The sequence below is a fragment of the Takifugu flavidus genome, chromosome 4 (genome assembly GCF_003711565.1).
Source record: "Takifugu flavidus isolate HTHZ2018 chromosome 4, ASM371156v2, whole genome shotgun sequence".
NCBI lineage: Eukaryota > Metazoa > Chordata > Actinopteri > Tetraodontiformes > Tetraodontidae > Takifugu > Takifugu flavidus.
Genome location: NC_079523.1, coordinates 13,450,092 through 13,471,941, shown reverse-complemented (window position 1 = coordinate 13,471,941; position 21,850 = coordinate 13,450,092). Strand labels below are relative to the sequence as shown.

The 21,850-nt window shown below is 42.8% G+C and overlaps 1 protein-coding gene across 1 annotated transcript in view; it reads right to left on the bottom strand.

Annotated features, from left to right (window-relative positions):
• Positions 1–9,576: 9,576 nt before the first annotated feature.
• The window catches only part of igfn1.4 (immunoglobulin like and fibronectin type III domain containing 1, tandem duplicate 4), a 14,308-nt gene continuing 2,034 nt past the window's right edge, over positions 9,577–21,850 (bottom strand). Inside the window, exons 3-22 of the mRNA XM_057029641.1 lie at positions 21,306–21,445; positions 16,733–16,832; positions 16,436–16,514; positions 16,177–16,369; positions 15,979–16,092; positions 15,677–15,845; positions 15,328–15,600; positions 14,955–15,185; positions 14,837–14,878; positions 13,981–14,096; positions 13,490–13,631; positions 13,113–13,406; positions 12,733–13,035; positions 12,302–12,481; positions 12,100–12,228; positions 11,941–12,020; positions 11,603–11,795; positions 10,514–10,810; positions 10,064–10,390; positions 9,577–9,974 (exon numbers count right to left, since the gene is read on the bottom strand). Coding sequence (XP_056885621.1) covers positions 9,970–9,974; positions 10,064–10,390; positions 10,514–10,810; positions 11,603–11,795; positions 11,941–12,020; positions 12,100–12,228; positions 12,302–12,481; positions 12,733–13,035; positions 13,113–13,406; positions 13,490–13,631; positions 13,981–14,096; positions 14,837–14,878; positions 14,955–15,185; positions 15,328–15,600; positions 15,677–15,845; positions 15,979–16,092; positions 16,177–16,369; positions 16,436–16,514; positions 16,733–16,832; positions 21,306–21,445 — 3,407 coding nt within the window. The 3' untranslated portion in view covers positions 9,577–9,969. The remainder of the gene's footprint in view (positions 9,975–10,063; positions 10,391–10,513; positions 10,811–11,602; positions 11,796–11,940; positions 12,021–12,099; positions 12,229–12,301; positions 12,482–12,732; positions 13,036–13,112; positions 13,407–13,489; positions 13,632–13,980; positions 14,097–14,836; positions 14,879–14,954; positions 15,186–15,327; positions 15,601–15,676; positions 15,846–15,978; positions 16,093–16,176; positions 16,370–16,435; positions 16,515–16,732; positions 16,833–21,305; positions 21,446–21,850) is intronic.

Below are 21,850 nucleotides of genomic sequence, written 5' to 3'. Positions count from 1 at the left end.
GGTTCAGATGAGTGATGCCAAGAGTCAGGCTTTCAAATGAACTGGAGCCATGTTTTGGTCTAGGATTAATTAATTACTTGGAATGATAGATTGCTGCCACTCCCCCTCCTCGGCCGGTAATATGAGGAATATGATAATTAAGATGGGTAGGAGGAGTAGATCCTGAAGTCCTGCGCAGACCAGCTGTGTGAGATCTTCAGTCACATGTTCAACCTGAGCCTGGAGCTAGGGAGAGTGCCACAGCTGTGGAAGACGTCCTGCATCATCCCAGTGCCAAAGACACCGCACCTCAAGGAGCTCAACAGCTACAGGCTGGTAGCTCTGACATCTCATTTGATGAAGACGCTGGACAGACTCATCCTCGCTCACCTGCGCCCACTGGCGAGCTCCTTCATGGACCCGTTGCAGTTCGCCTACAAGCCGAGCATCGGGGTGGACGACACCATCATCTACCTCCTTCACACCTCCCTCACTCACCTGGAGAAGGCTGGAAGCAATGTGAGGATCATGTTTTTTTTATTTCTCCAGTGCATTCCAGCCCAGGCTGCTGGGCGACAAGCTGCAGGTAGCTGGGGTGGATCACCACCTCACAACATGGATTCTGGACTACCTCACACAAAGACCACAGTTTGTGAGGGTGAAGGGCTCCGAGTCAGATCGGCTTCTCTGCAGCACTAGTGTCCCGCAGGGAGTCCGACATCATTTTTGCATAGTTGCACACCGACTCTATGTTAATTTTGGTGACCGACTGATGAAGCCGGGTGTTGTTTGCTCCAACGTGAATAATAATTTTACTAAATTTACGTTTACTTCTCGCCCGGAGCTTTAGATTGGCTTCTATGTTGCCCACTCTGGCCCCCGAAATGCACTTAACTATGGTTGCTGGAGTCGGCTTCACGTAGCGCAAAACAGAGTCACCAATTACCAGAGTCGGTTTCTCAGCGGGTGTGTCGCCAAGTGGGGAAAAACGGTTAGCCACGGGAAGCGGTTGGTGGTGCACTGTGCGCCTTTGGTTTGGGCTACGCTTCCTGCGAACCGTCACCCAGCCACCCTGGCTAGCCGGCTACTGCGGGGGACCACTAGCTGTAGCTACGCGAGGCGACGCCGCAGCAGCTACCTTCTCCTGGCTGCCTGACGCAACTCCAGACAATTCCAATCTGCAGAACCGTGTCTCAAGCTCACGAAGTCTCGCTTCCAGAGCCATTAATAAACTACACTTTCTGCACCTATTCCCTTCACTAAAGGAGGCAGAGGAGTAGCTAAACATTTCACACTCTGAACAGATGCAGACACCGGGTGAAACAGACGGTGAGGCCATGCTATTGCTAATAATCAGCGGAGTCCTGTATTTGTTTAATATGGGTTATTTCTCACTGTTGTTATCGGGTGACTAGAATTTCCTGAGTATTCAATTTTAATTAAAGTGAATCCAACACACACCGTGCACAGTGCACCAACTATTGAGAAGACAGGAAGTGACGCAATACATTACCCAATGGAAGTCCACGACTGACTGTATGGGCCAATGGCATAATATTGCCCTTCATCCGCATGGTTACAGTCCTTAATTCTTAATGTGCGAATAAGTTCATTCTCTGAGACAGTGAGCTCATATTTGTCCCCATATTCCAGTGGCAAGCTTTTTTTGACCAGGGAATTGTGTTGAGGGGTTTTGAAAGGGTGCAATGAAAGATCGCATCTTCATTTTCAACAGCCACTTAATCCTTAATCTTGACAGCGAAATCCACAGAAGGCACTGAAAGGCATTTTTATATGATTTTAAAATGTCTCAGCAAACACCAGTGCAGCCATTTTTCTGCACCTCACCCCGAAAGTCAGTTGTTAGAACATTTACATCTCAGCATCCAGCGAAAGTCAGTAACAAGTATAGACACCATCCACAAGCACCTTCTATTGGACAAGAATCTTCCAGCAAGAACAACCTTAACACCAGCCCAAAATCTGCACCATGCTGGACCTGTGTTTGAACACCACCTATTTCCAGTACAGAGAAGGCTTCTACAGACAGAACCATGGCTGTGCCATGGGCTCACCAGTATCCCCCACAGTTGCCCATCTATACATGTAGAAGATGGAATCCCAGGCCCTGACATCCTTCACAGGAACTGCACCAAGCCACTGTTTCAGATATGTGGATGACACCTGGGTCAAAATTCAAACACAAGAATTGAAAGTGTTCTCGAATCACCTCAACAAAACAGACGAGCATGTAAAATTCACCCGGGAATATGTAAGAGGAAACAGTCTGGCCTTTCTGGACTGTGCAGTCAAGATCATTGAGGACAGAAACCTCACCATTGAAGTCTACAGAAAACCTACACATACCGACCAGTACCCCCAGTTTGACTCTCACCACCCACTGGAACACAAGTTGGGAGTGATCAAAACCCTCCAACATCGGGCCAAAGAAATACCCACCACATCCCAAACAGGACCACATTAAGACAGCTCTCAAAACATGTGGGTACCCAGACTGGGCCTTCACCAAGACTTCAAAAAAACGAGACCCCAGCAAAGAAGAAGAGGAGAGCAACAAACGCCACAGCGTTTCGATCCCCTATCTGTCCAGGGTCTCTGAGAAGTTTAGGAGGATCCTCCAGAAACACGACATACTGGTTTAGTTTAAACCAAGCAACACTCTCAGACAGAGACTGGTACACCCGAAGGACCAGACACCAAGACACAAACAATGTAATGTTTACAGTGCCATGAGGAATGCAAGGAACTGTACATTGGGGGAAGCAAACAACCTTATCCACAGAAGAATGGCACAACACAGACGTGCCACCTCTTCAGGTCAGGACTCAGCAGTCCACTTACACCTAAAGGAGAGTGGGCACTCCTTCGAGGACAGCCAAGTACGGATACTGGTCAGAGAAGACCGCTGGTTTCAGAGGGGTGTCAAGGAAGCTATCCATGTCAAATTGGAAAAACCATCCTTAAACAGAGGTGGTGGGCTGAGGCACTTCCTATCACCCACGTACAATGCAGCCCTCCACTCCTTCCAACAACAAACCAAACGTTCACACCATTCCAGGAGACCTGGTGACTCACCATCAAGTGAGCCAGCAGACAAAAGGGGAGACACCTCAACCGAAACTAGGTGAACAACCCTACCAACGACCCTGCCAACGACTCTCAGGTGACCACTCAGATCATTAACATGCCAATGGTCCACAGGGGCTATAGTTTCAAGCTCGGTCCCCAGCGAGTTCAGAACTGAAGAAGCCTTCTGAAGAAGGCGAAACGTCTTCAAAGAGCAGAAACACAGTCCAGTTGACAGAGAAAACTACCTTGGATAACAATGACCTGGATGATTGAGAATCTACACAAATATATTGACAAGTTTAAGGTTCTGTCTTCAAGTAAACCAATACATGTATCTGTGATTTGAGCTTACGCTTTCTTCAGCATGGATCTAAAATCCTGCTGTTTGCTGACAAGAAAATAAGATTTTAAAAGGGCAAAATTTCAGATTGCTTCATGTTCTGTTGTAGAGCAAATTTAATTGTGAAAAAAGAACTTGAGATTTTATTTCATACCTCCAAGGTCCTTCTGCACATCAGCTGCAATATAGCGCAAAATAAATACATTAAAAACAATCATAAACAGTGCATGGTAAAAATATTATTTTATTGTTTTATGTTCCATTTACCTTTTTTAACTGTGAGTGTTACATTGCAGACAGCATTTCCATATTCATTGGTGGTGTTGGATTGCAATACCTCTTGTGTGTCACTGCCAATCCGCGTGTTCTTTAAATGAAGACTTCAAGTAAACAAATGCCAATTTCAAAATGTATTTACAATAGAATTATTTCAAGATACAAATATTACAGAGCTCTGGGCCAGTTCATAACCCTACAAACAACAGAGTCAATTGTCAGGGCATGAAGTCTGACCGCCTAACTATCCCTTGGCCCAGTCTTTTATAGAACAATATATGTAAATTATTGATGCTAATTCAGTCCAATCCAGTCCTTCTTCTTGGATGACCTCATCTTCTTCTTCCCGCCTCATTTGGTGTTGGTGCAGTCCTTCTTCTCCATTATCTTCCCAGATAGCCAGGTCAGAGGTCATTCCTGCCGAGGAACTTATCAACACCAGTAAACTATTCTGTCACGTTTTACGATGGGGTCTACCACTTTCCTTCTGACTGTCTCCTCCTGGCTCCAACTGTCTAAACAACATTCATGTCAAGGAAGGGTCAACTGACTGCTTATCTTTATTCCACTGATTAAACATTCTACTATTCCTAACTTCTAAAGTGCTTATAACAGAAAACAGAAACATATGGTACAACACATGCTAATAAAATAAGGACAATTCTCTTCAGTGGCAAAACATTTGTATATACCAGCTTGATCGAGCTTTACACTCCATATCTACCAGGTGATTATTGTCAGAAAGTCATGTCTAAACATTAGTTTTTTATCAGGTTGTATGAGCATTAATCCACTACGGTCAAACATACTTAGCTGATTTCATATGTTTTTGTAGTTTACCTTTGATTCTTATCAATAATATCAACAATTATTATTTTAAAGAAGCTTTGTATAGTTAACACAGAAAATAATTTACAATATTTTTTTTCAGAAGATTTTAAAATGCTTCCCCCACCTCAAGAATGTGCTCTTGAGCCCTTTTGTCATATTTGGTGATGTATTTATCAGGGTCATCAAGTTTGCCATTACTGCGCTCCCATGTTACAACTGGTGCTGGCTCTCCACTAACCATAGCTGTAAAAAAGCTTTTTTACCTGAAAGATTTTACCAGAAAACAAATAACTGAACAGTCTAATTTTTATTAAATTAGTATTTTATTTTACCATGAGCTTAATTATTGTCCCCCTTGAGAAGCCATGGCCATTGGTTTCCGAATAAAGTCAGGAGTTGATTTCCCTGCAGTCAGGTGGCCTACATTCTGAGTAATGACAGCAACTCAGGACATTTTTTTGATAGCCTCTACGAAAAAGTAAAAAAATAAGAGCAAAACTGAGTTACAATTTTGAAAGCAAATACATTAAAATAAACCATTTCTTGTTTGGTTGATTTGGATTGCAGTTCTTTAAGTATTTCACAAGGGAGCAGTATTTGCTTACATTATTTCGCTGAAGCGCTAGGTGATATATAACAATTTAGAAATATGTTACTCAAGTGGTAATTGTGTTGTTTTAGCCCTGCCAAATGTGTAAAGGCAAATCTTTAGAAAAAACATTGAGTATGTTTGATAGTGATAGATACAGTAAAGGTAACCCACACACGCGTGCACACACGCGCACATACACAAACACACACTTATTTCTTTACATATTCAGCCATCGTAATTCCTGGTCTGGCAACAATTATGAAAAGTTTGTTATGGCTTGTACATGGCTGACGTACACACACCAGATAGGTAACACATTTTCTTTTAAGGCTTTTCAACCTCTAGAATTTCATCTGGAAGATGACTCAGCACGCAGCTGATGAAAACACAGACCCCAACAACTTATTTTACTGCAGGGACATTTTTACCTCACACAGAAATAGCACTGCCCCAATCACCCTACAACGTTTACTATGATGACCAAGTCCAATACACAACCACAGTGCAGATGTAGGCAGAATCCAATCATAAATGATTTGATTTTAATTTTAAAATCAATTCTGAAGAATCAGCATTCCCCAAAACAGCAGTTAGAGAAATACAACTTTACACAAGTGCAAAGCTGGGATTTCCCTCACAGTCCCATGCTTATGAAAGGAGCCAAGTGGTCTGAAATCAATTCATACATCTGAGATTTATCCACAGTTTTATTTGCATTTTCACAGTAAAGTTTAGGATCATAGAAAAACTTTTTGTTTTTTTTAAAAATGTGATATCAAACCTTTGCGAAGCAGAACTGTTTGATATTTTGATTATGTAACAATCCATTCATTTTCCTGTGCCGCTGTTTCTCATGGATATGTGGAAGAAACCTGTGAGGTCTTTAATCCTTTTTTAGATTTCCAAAAACTAACCAATCATATATTTCATAAATTCTTCACTTCTTTTTTCATTAGTGATTACTTATATAATGCTTCTTTATATTAAATGTGGATTAACATTTAGAAAGTATGTGATAATGCTTAAATAGCTTGTGCAATATAATGCAAAAATCATAAAATCATGTAATAGGTGAAATGGTGCAGCAACATAGAAATTCAATATCAAATTAGATGACATAAAAAGGCTTAGTAAATAACGTCTCAGCTCTTCTTCACTTCACTCCATAGTGAATATTTATCAGCCTGTATGTCATTTCCCAGGGGTAGGTTTTTGCATCTATACATCTTCACTTGTGGGAGATTTTCAACAGTATGGGGTTACGGATGTTTTTTGAAGGATACATTTTATTTATTCTTACTGTTGTGTCTGACATATGGATATTTTATATAGTTCACTCTATTGTAACTGTACTGGTGTACTTGTAGTGTATTAGTCTACTTTCAAGTTACTTTAAAAACACTGGCAGATCATGCAATAACAGATTTTTACATTTGGAGCTTGGTTTGTTGAACATAATTAAAGAGTTTGTGGTTCTTTCTGACATCACAACTGTGACCAATTTGACTAATATGCACAAGTTGTTTTTTTTCTTTAACTCAGTATCCATATCAGTATCGGAGTGCCACAGAACTCAGTGCTGACCTCATCTGAAAATGGGGTCATGGTCCAGAATAAGTTAAGAAACTTTGCCTTGGCTGTTCTCCTCATGTATCATCCATGTATGTATGTGTGTCATATGATGTCAACCATCCTGCTTCCTAACTCGCCATCCAGACATTTGGAGACATGCAGGGACACTGTAAAAAGGGAATGTGGAATCTCACCTTGTTGCTGAGTCTGCCCAACTGGCTGTGGAGTCATGTAGCTGTCACAGCAATTGCACTTCTCCAGATCCAACCATGGGCAAGGGAGAAATGTCTTTTAAGAAGACTATAGAGCTGATGTGATTATAAGACATAGAATGTTGCTTGTAAAGAAACTGGCCAAACAGCATTAACAGCTTCATCAGTCTTCAGAAACTCTATAAAATTGCTAAGATTCAACTACCAGAATTACCATGAGCTGGATGACTGAGAACCTTCACAGACAACCTAAATTGTATATTATGATTATGTAAAATGGTGTGAAATAGTAAGTTCTTTTCTTCACATGTTGCAAAAACTCATTCACCTTGATTGTTCTCTAAACGATACAGTGTGGTGTGCTGTACAGCTAAGATTAGGGAGCTGCATTTTTTTCAATCCATATATATAAATATAAAAATGTGACCGTGAATAATAATCAGTCACATCAAACGCCTCAGAGAACTGTATCCTTATTCAAGCCTTACAGCAAATTGTGTTTTTATGAGATATCATCTTTGAATAATTGATGAAGATTATAGTATTTGGTCACTGCAGCATTCCTGTCTCATCTGAATGCAGTTATAAATTTGGGTTTTCAATGCTCAAGGTAAAAAGAAACTAAAATAGAGTAACACAGTTTCAGTTCTTCATTGAATCTGCCAATCTTAAGTAGTCTTCACACGATGTGATGGATCAGCGATGGCAGCCCATTTTGTTCCACTATAAACATTTTGGAGCTCATAGCCATCCCATACATGGAAAAAATGTCATTGCTAAAATGTCACATTACAGCGGCAGTAAAGGGTGGAGGTTCATCTTACTCATCCCTATGAAAGTGATAACTTTGCAGCTGGCACCCAATAGCTCATTCAGTCTGCTATTAGATATTACCGCACCACAGTTTTTCAGCATTATTGCTGAAACCCAAGCACAACACAAACAGACTGGTCCATTAGCTGGATCTTGTGAATGCTCTTGTGTAAGATTAACCTGATACATGAATCCACAATAGTTATGCAAAGTAAGTAAGTGTCCAATCAAAGGATTTGGATTGCCAGCTTTGCACAGTCTCTAGTATATGATTACCACACTCTGGATTGTATAGGTCCATCAATAAAAACATGAGAAATTTTATTTGATAAATAATATCAGGTCAAACTTTAATTGTCTATTCCAATTAGCCATAAATGATAAGTGGAAACTGTAAATGTCACTGCATGTTTGTGGTTATTTTAAGTTCTGAGTATTTTAAGATTTATGTGTTGTGTGGGACTCTCTCTGAGCTGACTTCACCTAATATATTGGGTTTACATCTTCAGAGGTTAAACCAGTGTGTCTGCCACAGTTTGGACAGTCACCACACAATGTTGCATTATTAAATGTTGTTATTATGAGCTTCAAATCAAGACAGAAACCCCCTGTTACCACCTATAAGAACAATGCTAGAATTAAAGCTTTTCTTTCTTGAGAAAAAGAGAAATCGTGTCCATTCTTTCATTTTCAGTAGACTTGACTATTGCAATGGCATCTTTACATGTTATGATTTAGTTTGATCAGGACCCGATTACAGACGGGAAACAGCCAACAAGGTCTCACAAAACAGTTTATTAAAACCAAAAGAATGCCTGGAATGCAGTGGGGGAAAACACACTTGGCACAGGGAAAAGATCTTGCTCCTTCCTTCTCCAAAGGAGGGAGGCGTGGTGACCTTGAGCAGGAAACAAAAATGATTACAACTCCTGTACGTTACACAAAAGGACAAGTAACTGAGTCCACGTTTACTACAACATTGATGAAATGATCAGACACTGGTGAACAGGAGCCCAGGGCCTAAATAGCCAGTAGATTAGGCAGCAGGTGTGACTGACACCAGCGACAGCTGCAGGAAAGTGGCTCCACCACGCCCCCTGGAGAAAGAACAGAGCAGAAACAACAAACAAAGAACATCAAAGCAACACCCAGGACTCTGACATTACAGGGAGCATAACAAAAAAATCAATCAGACACGTGTCCAAGGTGTCAATGTGACATGTCCTAGGTAGTTTCGCCTTCTATCCAGAAGAAGCCTTCTGGATCCAGAAGAAGCCTTCTGGATAGAAGGTGAAATGTTTTCAAAAGAGAAGAAAAACAGTCCAGTTGATACAGAAAACTACCTTGGATAACTATGACCTGGACGATTGAGAATCTAAAGAAAAAAATCAGACATGTGAAACTTATCCAGAGTGCTGCTGCCAGAGCCTTTTGGAAAGGTTACCTCAATACATTGGTCCTCCAATTACTGCATTGGCTTACTGGGAGTCAAAGGATAGATTTCAAAGTAAGCCTTGTCTACAAAGCACTGAATGGTCTTGGCCCAAAATACATCCTGGATTTTTAGCCTCCAGACCGGTTAGGTCATTAGTAATGAGTTTACTGTGTATTCCCAGAATAAGAACCAAAAATGGTGAAGTACCATTGTGCTTCTATGATCCACTCATGTGCAATGAACTGAGGTCTGCTGGGGGGAAGGGGGGGGGGATTGGTGGTAGAATTAGAGAGTTTTAAATCCCCAGTGTGGAAAAAAACTTGGGGGGGGGGGAGTTCTAGTAGGGCGAAGTCCCATGACACCTTCAGAACACTGCAAAAGAGTACTGTATTTAAATTATAATTCAGTAAGAAAATACAAAACAGAATCCAAAATGCAAAGTTCTCTGATTTTATTACAGACATTACAAGACCTCGAAAATTTGACTCTTGACTTTTATTCCAAGGTGGTGATAGCTCAGTCTGTTGGGACCTGGGCTGTGGTTCTTGGTTTGAGCCCCATGGGAGACAAAACATGGGAAGTGTTCTAATAGTAGGGGAAGATGCCAGAACACCTTCAGAGTATTGCCAAGGTACCCATAAGCAAGGTACCGAACCCACAAATGCATCCAGCGGTGGACCCTGCCTTTTCCCACCCTCCCTTAGACCCCAAAAGGGATAAAGTGTTTAAGAAGACAAGACATTTATTCCATATCTATGTTTTTCATGACAGGGTAAGAATGGTAATTCATTTAGCTTTAATAACTTTATGTTGTGAAGACTGCATCACTTTATTCTGTAGAGAAGAAAAGCACAGAAAGCGAAACACTATTTAACAACATTTCACAACAAATTATTAAGGGAGATCCATTCAAATGTGCTTACCTTGAACAATAATTTTAGTAGAGCACTCTGCTTTGCCGAGAGAGTTAAGAGCGACAACCTTATATTCACCGCTGTCAGTTGGTTGGACTCTAAGTATGTACATGGAGCACACGCCGCACAAATTTGTGATGAAATAATTTTTATCCGAGTTGATGCAGACATCGTTTAAGTACCAAGACACACTGGGTGTTGGGCACCCGCGCACAGCGCATGTCATGTACAGCTGGTAACCTTTGGGTGGTGTGTGGACTTTCAGAGGGACCAAGATTGATGGGGGTCTCTCGAAGCAGACTTTTGATGAATATATTCTTTTTGAAGCTATTGGAACTTGAGAAGAGAAACAGGGAAAAGAAAAGACGGGAAACTATTTAAATTCTAACTCACTTCATATTAACACCAGTCATAAAGATATGGATTTCAACTTCAGCAGTGAAGATTTAAGTGAGATACCTCTGTTGTTGTTGACACCCCACGTTGGGGACTGAGAGGGATCTGAGAGGCCCATGTCATTTTTGGCATAGATCCGGAAGTGGTACTCAGTTCCAGGAAGGATGTTATTGGCCATGTATGTGTGAGTGAAAAGGCGGTCAGCCACCGTCTTCCACACTCGGGTGTTGGAGTCGTGTTGGGTGACCACGTAATACAGCCGGTCATCGAGCTCCTCATCTGGGGAGGGGGCCCATGATACCACCACTTTACCCTGACTTGTTTGCTCCAATTCAACTGGCCCTGGAGTCTTGGGTTCATCTAGCAACAATTAAACAAAAAGAGTCATGCAGAGGATATTATTTGACTAGGAGAAAATAAGCCATGTAACATTTGTGTAGGTTTATTTTAGATGAACTTCAATACAGCACATGGTGGTTTCAGGCAGGAGTTCATTGTTGTGTGCCACAATGCCATGTTTACTCTACACATATATTATTATTACACAAGAAGTTACAAACATGTTCAAGAGTAACATGTCAATACACAGATTTGTCACATTCAGGACCAGCCTGCAATCCATCCTAGGACACATACAACATTTACTCACCCACCCATATTTATATCAATTTAGAATCTCCAATCAGCCCAATTGTTAGGAGTCCCAAGTGTTTTCCCTCCCCTCTCCCATCTGTGTCTTGTCTGTTTCCCTTGTTTGTCTGTTCTCAGGCTGGGCGGAGCGGCTTGCCGTTCTCCTTAAAAGCCTGATCAACTCTCCACTCATTGCTGATTTGTAGTTAACCCCCTGTGGTGCAGCCTGCCTCCTAAAACTCCTTATGCAAGTTTGTTTCCTCATTCCTGTTTCCAGTCTGGAACTAATTGTTCGTATGCCTGTTTGCGCTGCCCAGCCTGCTCCAGCTTAACCATGTTTGTCTGCTTCCTGCACCTTTTGGCTTTGTTCAGAACCTGGTCTTCAGTAAATTTGATTTCATCCTCACCCAATTGTGCGTGTGTGTTTGCATTTGGGGTCTTGATTCGTGTCTGCAGTGCCTAACACCAATGCCTTCTACACTCTGCCATCGTGAACTGAAGAGTGTTTATTTTGGGCTTTACCTGTAACTCTGACTTCAACATCAAACAATGCCTCTCCTTCACAGTTCTTGGTTTTGATTGTGTACATGGCTGAATCTGACCTCTTTGATGAAGGAATACACAGCTGAGACATACTTTCTGAATTGATAACCTGGATCCAAGGGGATATAGGCTCATCATTCTTCACCCAAGTGATCTCAGGTGGAGGTTCAGCCTGGAGGTATCAGATACATGACATCAAACATGAGGTGCGAGACATGGAAGCAAACATCAAGGTTTTAAAATGATGTGACAGGATATCATCACAATCTGGATGTATGGAAATAACATCTGAAATTTGAATCCCTCTTCATACTCACCTCATAACAGATCTTAATGCGTAGAGAATTCCCTGCTCTTACAACAATAAAGTCCCCTGGGTCTTTAAAATATGGTCTCCCTGGATGATAGTATTGGCAGAGTGAAATACAAAAAGATGCAGTAAAAGTTAATATGTGTAAGCAATGGTAACTACTTACTGTTGGGATTCTTGGCACACACAATTGCAGAGGGAGTGCTTGGATCCCCTGATCCAGATTCATTAATTGCTGAAACCCTAAACTCGTACTCTGCCCCCTCGGTGACTTGTTTTACAGCATACTTCACATCTGAAAACAAATATCAGTGTGGGAAACAAAAATAAAACTTACAGATATTTCAATGTACTTGTTTTTCACCAACCTTCAATAGGTTCACTGACATCATTCAAGGTAATCCACTCGGTGGTATCTTTCTTCCGTTTCTCCAACAGATAACCAATGATCGGTACACCTTTATCATCCTCTGGGGGGGTCCAAGTCAGTTTGATGCATGTTTTAGATGCACTCTCCACTTTTGGTGTTCCAGGTGGACCAGAAAGTACTCAAGAAACACATGTCATATTGATCAACTGAGCATTTTGTTGTGTAAATTGACATGCATTTACTACAGTATGTTATCAAGAAGTTGACATGAGCTAGCGGTAAAGTACTGTTGAATATTTAGATAAATTATACCTTTCTGTATTCTAACAAATGCTGCAAGTGCATAATAGTGTGTGTGGTTTAATGGTTTCATATTTTTTTCAGTTAACTAATTTGGAGAAAATATTGGGTTATCTTTGTGACACTCACTCATTACACCAGCCATAATGCTGCCATTTGTTTCCAGGGCATCACTGAGGCCTTCTGGGTTTTCAGCATAGATGCGGTAGTTGTATTTCTTTCCATGAGTCACATTCCTGTCTCTGAAGGAAGTGTTTTCAGCTGACATGCTCCCAAGTTTCTTCCACAGACTCTGGCCCACCTGCTGATGCTCAATGATGTAGTTGGTGACAGCCGAGCCGCCGTCATCTTTTGGAGGCTTCCACTTAATCACAATGATAGATGAGGCTGTTTCAACAGTCTCTACTGGAGCCTCAGGTGGGCTGGGTCGGTCTGTGGCAAAGTAGATGGTCAAATATAGCATGGCATTTACTATTCTCATTAAATGTTTTTCATTGATTGATTTGCACCTAGGACAATAAGGTGCGATGTGGCCGCCGCAACCCCAAACGGGTTTTTAATCTGGATTCGTATTTCCCCTGCGTCTGATCGCAGGCAGTCTCTGAACAGAAGTCGACTGTGATTAGGTTCCCTCACTATCTTCAATCCTCCTCCATCTTTAATCTCAGTTCCTTCCCTAAACCAGCTCACCACCATAGATTCCTGGGTAGGAAATACCATTTTGAATGTGGCATTCTGGCCCACTCTTATAATCACAGGTTTGGAGAACTTGTGAAGGTCTTCTGGGTCAAATTCAGGCACCTCTGCAATAAACAGTTTTTCATTCAGTTAAACTAGTGATGCTTGTCATGGCATTTTATACACATTAAGGCATTTAACAGTTTACCTCCAATGGTGATCTTTCCCTGAGTACTTAGATCTCCTGATTGAAAGCGATAAATGCCGGAGCTACCCTCTGTACAGTTTTGAATTAGGAGCTTGTGACATGTTGAATTTTTGGTTATGGTTACCCCTGCACCTGATGTGAGCTAGCAAAAATAAACAGTGTTTATAAGTTGTCAAAAATCAAACATAACATGATATAAATGCTAAAAAACTTTCAGAACGCCTCAACCGGTTTTGCTGTGGTTGGTCTTTAAGTGTCACATTCATCAGTACAACAGTAAAGTGCAGTAATGTTAGCTAATAGAGTCAAACATTAGGTTATTCAATTTATTTTAGCTAAGCTGTTACATATTTGTGAAAGATGCAATGTCAATATCCAAATAAATGTGTTGCAATTTGCATCTATTATTATATAAATTTCACATTTTGGGTAATTATAACACATTTTAATGTAAAATGTACTGTTGAGTGCTTGTTAAAAATGAGTATTACCTGTTCTCCATCTTTAAACCAGGCACCTTCACAGTCTACATTCAGCTTTACACTTAACTCAGCTTTATTACCACAAAGAGCATAAACATCAGGGAGTCCACTGGTAATTTCAGGATCTGAGCAATTTAAAATAAAAGTTATTTTCCCATTAAAGTGGAACCTATTTATGTGTACTTGTAGTACATACAGCATTTATTTATACTGTATTTTTTTCTGTCAAACTGACAACAACTGAACATTTTACAAATTTAATTGAAATTGTTAGAAAAAACAGCTTCGAGAATTTGTCTGATGCCTGATATTAAAATATCCATCCATCTATCCATCCTATATATAGAGAGCCCACATGGGCAATGAGACAAAAAGAACACTTCCCTGGGAACCTTCTTGCTATTGATTGTCCTCAATATTTCCCAAAGCATGCAATAAGGTTTTCTAAACAGGTTACTCATTTTGCTGTAATATGCTGTATGAGCAACTTAGTAGCGTTATTTCAATAATAAATTAAAAATGTGACCTTTGAGTGATGTAGTGACGCAGCGGTTACTAGCTAAAGGTGAGAAACACAAGGGCGGTATGTTGTGTTAAACCCTAATAACAATTTTAAAAACAACAACAATAATAATAAGGCAATAAAGTAAATCCAAATCAGGTATAATAATAATAAAAATAATAAACAGTTAAATCAATCATACCATAAGTTAAAAAAAAAGTCCCATGAGCAGTCAATGCAATGTAAAAGAAAATAAATTGCAGTTATCTTAGCTGAAATAAAAGCATAAACTGTTTCAATATGTTGAAGCCATAAGTAAACAAAAAAAATATTTTTTTTAAGAAAATTATCAAGATAACTTACTAGAACACGGGAACTCCAGTGCTGGTGGCTGTGCCTCCCCTCCTGGTATTTTAAATGAGGCATTATTGTTTGCAATCTCAACACCCTGTTTTATAAATGTTGCACCAACCATACTTACCTGGTTCAGACTCTTTTGCAACAGGTTTCTTAAGAGCAGGAGCTTTAATAGGAGTCTCAGGAGGATGTGCCACAGCTGCTGCTGCTTTTGCTGCTTTAATCTGTTCTTTCCTCTCCTCCCTCTCTTTCTCTAATTTTATTTGCTGCTGTTCAGCAACTTTCTGTAGATCTATTCCAGAACCTCCTGCTCTGGTTGTTTTTCTTGCTGACTTTTTTCCTCCAACTTTATCAGCTGAATTGAAAAAAAAAAGATTGGGTTTTTAGTAGATGTCAGTACATGGGCATGATATGAAAACTTGGACCACCGTGTTTCTCGTATTACATCATTTATCATGTATCACAGTATTATGTTTTAAGATGAACTACTATTTTACCTTCAACAAGCAGCCATGAATTGCAAGACCTGATTCCTGCACAAGCAGAATAGATTCCCTTGTCTACCATCATGCAGTCTTTGACCACCAGTCTGTGAATGAGCTTGTCTTCAGAAACCTCAATATCATATTTCTCGCCTTGTTCCAACAGTACGTTTTTGCCAAACCATGAAACCTTAGAACTAGGATGTGACAGGACACATTCAAAAACAGCATCTTCTCTTTCCACTGCTTTCACTTCTTGAATTTTCACCAAGAAATCCACCATGGGGACTGTGTTATACATACAGAAAATTGTTATTGAGTTATTTGCTATGACACTCAAAGTGGCTGATGGTGTAAAACTCACCTTTAAAATCAGTGGAAAACATGGTAACGTCCTCAACATCCAGCTGGTACAGCCCAGCATCATCTGACACCAGCTCCCTCATAGTAAAAATATACTTTTTCCCTACTTGTCTAAGGCTGTGCTTCATCTTATCCCCCATTTCCTTTGTATATGGGATCATTTCACCATCCTTGTGGAAAAAGACAGAATTTGCAATTCAAAACATTTGAGTCAGCTTAACTGCTTGATCTCTGACACAGATAAAGATATGTGTTACTTTCAGCATCTGACAGTAAAGCTACAATTTTTGTTGTCACACTTACCTTGTACAGGAAAATCCTGCTGCTTGGCTCTATAAGATCCATGTCAATCTCAAAGGATGCAGTGCCATCTGCATTGACCTGGATCGGTCTGAGGTTAGACAAATTTCTGACAAACTGAGACAAATGAAGAGAAGTTTTTAATGATTCTTTAAAATATATATTAGAATTAAGTTACCCACAACTGGTCAAAAAACAGACCTCAGCCTGCTCTTCTTCTCTTTCTTTCTTCATTTCATTTAGTTTCTTCAGCATCCACCGAAAGTCACTTACTCCAAACTCTGAACAGATTGACTCGTAGTCTTTTTTGTCTGTGCTCATTAACAACTCCCAAAATCGGGGATCGATTTCACCCTCCTTTTTCTGAGTTTGTTCTGATTTTCGGCATATTTTGCTGTAAATTACAACAAACCACATGGAGCTGAAAATCTTAAACTATAGAATACTTGACATTCCCTACCTTTTCCTTTTTAGTACTGTGTTAAAGTCCACATCCTTGGCTTGAGTTTGTTGTGAAACTTTATTCTTATTGAAACCAACTGAAAGCAGAAGAGGTTGCTCAAAATAACACTGTTAAAACACAAACTAAACAGTTTCATTCCAAATGCCTAAAAAACGGCTTGAATTGGATAAATTCATTTCTCCTGGAAGATATGTAGCAAAGCTGGAATTTACTTTAATTCTTTTTAAAGCATATATTATATCATTTAAATCAAATATATGAGACATCATGATGTCATTAATATCAATATCTCACCTTCAATTACATTGAGGACAACTGTGACCATGGCTTGTCCATATTCATTTGTTGCAAAGCATTTATAGGTATCGGCTTGGTCTGGCATGACATTTGGCATCTGGAGCATAATAGAACATATTAGATATTTCTAATATTACATATTAGAAAACCTGATGGACAAAGTTACTTTTAATGACTAGAAATTAAGACTATACTGTTAAGATGTCACTTGTATTTGTGGTTCTTTTCCGTCGTCTGTGCATTTCCTTCTTCCCCTGTTGTTTCTGGGTGGGACTGACCTACAATCAGCTACAATCATGCTTCTACTCTCACACCTCCAGCTCGTCTTGGCTAATTCATTATGCCACCTGTGTAGTTTGTAGTACACACTGTGGTAAGACTTGATTCTCTCCACGAACTTTAAAAATCTGATTTTTTTGTTTCTTGTTTCCCGTTCTGCTTGCCCTCGGCACTGTTCTCTTTGTTGCAGGTAACTGTTCCTCTTCAGCCTTGTTCATACTCACCTGTCCTATGCATCAGGGCATCATAATTCAGCCAGTTTTTAAAAAGGTTCCGCTGCTCTTCTCCCATAAGAACAACCTACTATTGGATCAGACCAGCACAAATGCCCGTGCAGCATAGATGGCTGTGTATGTTAGTCAGACTTAATTTACAATATACTATTAACATGTTTAATGCTTTGAAAGCTGGCATCTTGTTTTTTGTTTTTTTTAAATGTTATCTCTTACTCTGAATGTTTTTTTTTCCAAAAAGAGATGTTATTGGAAAAAAAACAAAAAAAAACAAAACAAAAAAAAAACAGCTTTTTTTTTTTTTTTCCAAAAAGAGATGTTATTGCCCCTCCCTGGGCTGCCACCTTATCGTGGTGGAGGGGTTTGCGTGTCCCAATGATCCCAGGAGCTCCGTTGTCTGGGGCTATATGCCCCTGGTAGGGCCACCCATGGCAAACAGGTCCTAGGTGAGGGACCAGACAAAGCGTAGCCCAGGACCCCCTAATGATGCTGAACAACATTGGTGCCAAGTTTCCCTTGCCCGGATGCGGGTCACCGGGGCCCCCTCCTGGAGCCAGGCCTGGGGGTGGGGCACGTTGGCGAGCGCCTGGTGGCCGGACCTCTGCCCATGCCCGAAGAGGCAACATGGGACCCCCTTCCCGTGGGCTCACCACCTGCAGGAGGGGCCAAGGGGGTCGGGTGCATTGTGTTTTGGGTAGCAGCCGGAGGCAGGGACCTTGGCGGTCTGATTCCCGGCTGCACAAACTGGCTCTAGGGACATGGAATGTCACCTCTCTGGTGGGAAAGGAGCCTGAGCTGGTGCGCGAGGTTGAGAAGTTCCGACTAGATATAGTTGGCCTCACCTCGACGCATGGCAAGGGCTCTGGAACCAGTCTTCTTGAGAGGGGTTGGACTCTCTACCACTCTGGAGTTGCCGATGGTGAGAGGCGACGAGCAGGGGTGGCAATTCTGGTTGCTCCCCAGCTCAGTGCCTGTGTATTGGAGTTTACCCCGGTGGATGAGAGGGTAGCCTCCCTTCGCCTTCGGGTGGGGGGACGGATCCTGACTGTTGTTTGTGCCTATGGTCCAAACAGCAGTTCAGCGTATCCACCCTTTTTGGAGTCCTTAGAGGGAGTGCTGGAGAGTGCCCCTTCTGGGGGCTCCCTCGTCCCCCTGGGTGACTTCAATGCTCACGTTGGCAATGACAGTGTGACCTGGAGAGGTGTGATTGGGAAGAACGGCCCCCCTGATCTGAACCCGAGTGGTGTTTTGTTATTGGACTTCTGTGCTCGTCTCAGATTGTCCATAACGAACACCTTGTTCAGACATAAAGGCGTCCACATGTGCACTTGGCACCAGGACGCCTTAGGCCGCAGATCGATGATCGACTTTGTGGTTGTGTCATCGGATTTGCGGCCGCATGTTCTGGACACTCGGGTGAAGAGAGGGGCGGAGCTGTCAACTGATCACCACCTGGTGGTGAGTTGGCTCCGATGGTGGGGAAGGATGCCGGACAGACCTGGCAGGCCCAAACGTGTTGTGAGGGTCTGCTGGGAACGCCTGGCAGAGTCCCCTGTCAGAAGGAGTTTCAACTCACGCCTCCGGGAGAGCTTTGACCATGTCCCGGGGGAGGCGGGGGACATTGAGTCCGAGTGGACCATGTTCCGTGCCTCCATTGTTGAAGCGGCTGACCGATGCTGTGGCCGCAAGGTGGTTGGTGCCTGTCGTGGCGGCAATGCCCAAACCCGCTGGTGGACACCAGCGGTGAGGGATGCCGTCAGCTGAAGAAGGAGTCGTATCGGGCCTTACTGGCCTGTGGGACTCCTGAGGCAGCAGATAGGTACCGGCGTGCCAAGCGGAGTGCAGCTACGGCGGTTGCCGAGGCAAAGACTCGGGCATGGGAAGAGTTCGGTGAGGCCATGGAGAACGACTTCCGGACAGCCTCGAAAAGGTTCTGGACCACCATCCGGCGTCTGAGGAGGGGGAAGCAGTGCACTGTCAACACTGTGTATAGTGGTGATGGTGTGCTGCTGACCTCAACTCGGGATGTTGTGGATCGGTGGAAGGAATACTTCGAGGACCTCCTCAATCCCACCAACACACCTCCCAGTGAGGAAGTAGGGCCCGGGGACCTGGAGATGGGCTCTCGTATCTCCGGGGCTGAAGTTGCCGAGGTAGTTAAAAAACTCCTCGGTGGCAAGGCCCCGGGGGTGGATGAGATCCGCCCAGAGTCCCTTAAGGCTCTGGATGTTGTAGGGCTGTCGTGGTTGACTCGACTCTGCAACATCGCGTGGACATCGGGGGCAGTGCCGCTGGATTGGCAGACCGGGGTGGTAGTCCCTCTTTTTAAGAAGGGGGACCGGAGGGTGTGTTCCAACTATAGGGGGATCACACTCCTCAGCCTCCCTGGTAAGGTCTATTCAGGGGTACTGGAGAGGAGGGTCCGCCGGATAGTCGAACCTCGGATTCAGGAGGAGCAATGTGGTTTTCGTCCTGGGCGTGGAACAGTGGACCAGCTCTACACCCTCAGCAGGGTCTTCGAGGGTGCATGGGAGTTTGCCCAACCAGTCCACATGTGTTTTGTGGACTTGGAGAAGGCATTCGACCGTGTCCCTCGGGGGGTCCTGTGGGGGGTCCTCCGAGAGTATGGGGTGTCGGGCCCGCTGATACGGGCTGTCCGCTCCCTGTACGATCGGTGTCAGAGTTTGGTCCGAATTGCTGCAGTAAGTCAACTCGTTTCCGGTGAGGGTTGGCCTCCGCCAGGGCTGCCCTTTGTCACCGATTCTGTTCATAATTTTTATGGACAGAATTTCTAGGTGCAGTCATGGTGTTGAGGGGATCCGTTTGGTGACCTCAGGATCGCGTCTCTGCTTTTTGCGGATGATGTGGTCCTGTTGGCTTCATCGGCCCGTGACCTCCAACTATCACTGGATCGGTTCGCCGCCGCCTGTGAAGCGGCTGGGATGAGAATCAGCACCTCCAAATCCGAGGCCATGGTTCTCGACCGGAAAAAGGTGGAGTGCCTTCTCCGGGTAAAGGAGGAGATCCTGCCCCAAGTGGAGGAGTTTAAGTACCTCGGGGTCTTGTTCACGAGTGAGGGAAGAATGGAGCGGGAGGTCGACAGGCGGATCGGTGCGGCGTCCACAGTAATGCGGACTCTGCACCGGTCCGTTGTGGTGAAGAGAGAGCTGAGCCGAAAGGCGAAGCTCTCGATTTACCGGTCGATCTTCGTTCCTACCCTCACCTATGGTCATGAGCTTTGGGTAATGACCGAAAGAACAAGATCACGGGTACAAGCGGCTGAAATGAGCTTCCTCCGTAGGGTGGCTGGGCTCTCCCTTAGAGATAGGGTGAGAAGCTCTGCCATCCGGGAGGAGCTCGGAGTAGAGTCGCTGCTCCTCCGCGTTGAGAGGAGCCAGATGGGGTGGCTTGGGCATCTAGTCAGGATGCCCCCTGGACGCCTCCCTGGTGAGGTGTTCAGGGCATGTCCCTCCGGTAGGAGACCCCCGGGGAGACCCAGGACACGTTGGAGAGACTATGTCTCTCGACTGGCCTGGGAACGCCTGGGGATCCCTCCGGATGAGCTGGAGGAGGTAGCTGGGGAGAGGGAAGTCTGGGCTTCTCTCCTTAGGCTGCTGCCCCCGCGACCCGACCCCGGATAAGCGGTAGAGAATGGATGGATGGATGAGATGTTATTGATAATGTATCCCAAAATACTGTATCCACTGATCGGTTCTAATAATATTCATTATACTGTACTGCACATGAAAATGGAATGTGATATTTAGTCCTAACCAGGTTTATATTACATGCAAACATTTTTTCCCCACTTTCTTTTTTTTTATACCTCCACATTCCTCTCGTGATTGTATTAGAATATCGAATATATTTTAACGTCTCTTCCGAAAAGAAATTCAACTTTTACACAAACCACAGTAACAAAGGACACATTTCACAGCCACATAAACAAGGTCTCCAGACATAAAAGTTAGAAAGTGCTTAGAATGATGCAAACTAGTATATTGTTACTTTGCAATAGTATTCGTGTCACTTGGATTTGATAAGCTGTATCACTGTACCTCAAATGTATGCTCTTTAGAGTGGGTGTCATATTTAGTTTGGTATCTTAATGTATCAGACACATCTCCATTATTTCTGCTCCATGTTACAGTTGGCTCGGGGTCTCCGGTGACAATGGCTTTGAAAAAAGCAAATTTTCCTGCAAAAAAATGAGACAACTCAGAAAGAAGCTAAACTTACTTGTCAAGGCAGAGAAACCTAATGAAAGTTACAAATACTTTGCTTGTCTTTGGTATAATGTAGAAACTATTTTATTATGGAAAAAATAATAACAGCTTCATTTACATAATCTAACTTTTCCTGGTCTTAAGATAAAGGATATGTGTTCAATCTAAATCACTTTAAATCTGCTTCTGATCTGACAACACATGATCACCTAAGAGGCCTCTGTCACCCTCCTCTTCTCTCCTCCTCACCGAGTACATCAGTGATGATGTTATTTCTTGTGTAGTTTTTCTGCTTCTCCCCCCTCTCTCTGTATTCATCTACAGGTATCGACCTGCTGACCTCCAACCCACCTGAACCACTCAATTCCTATAACAGC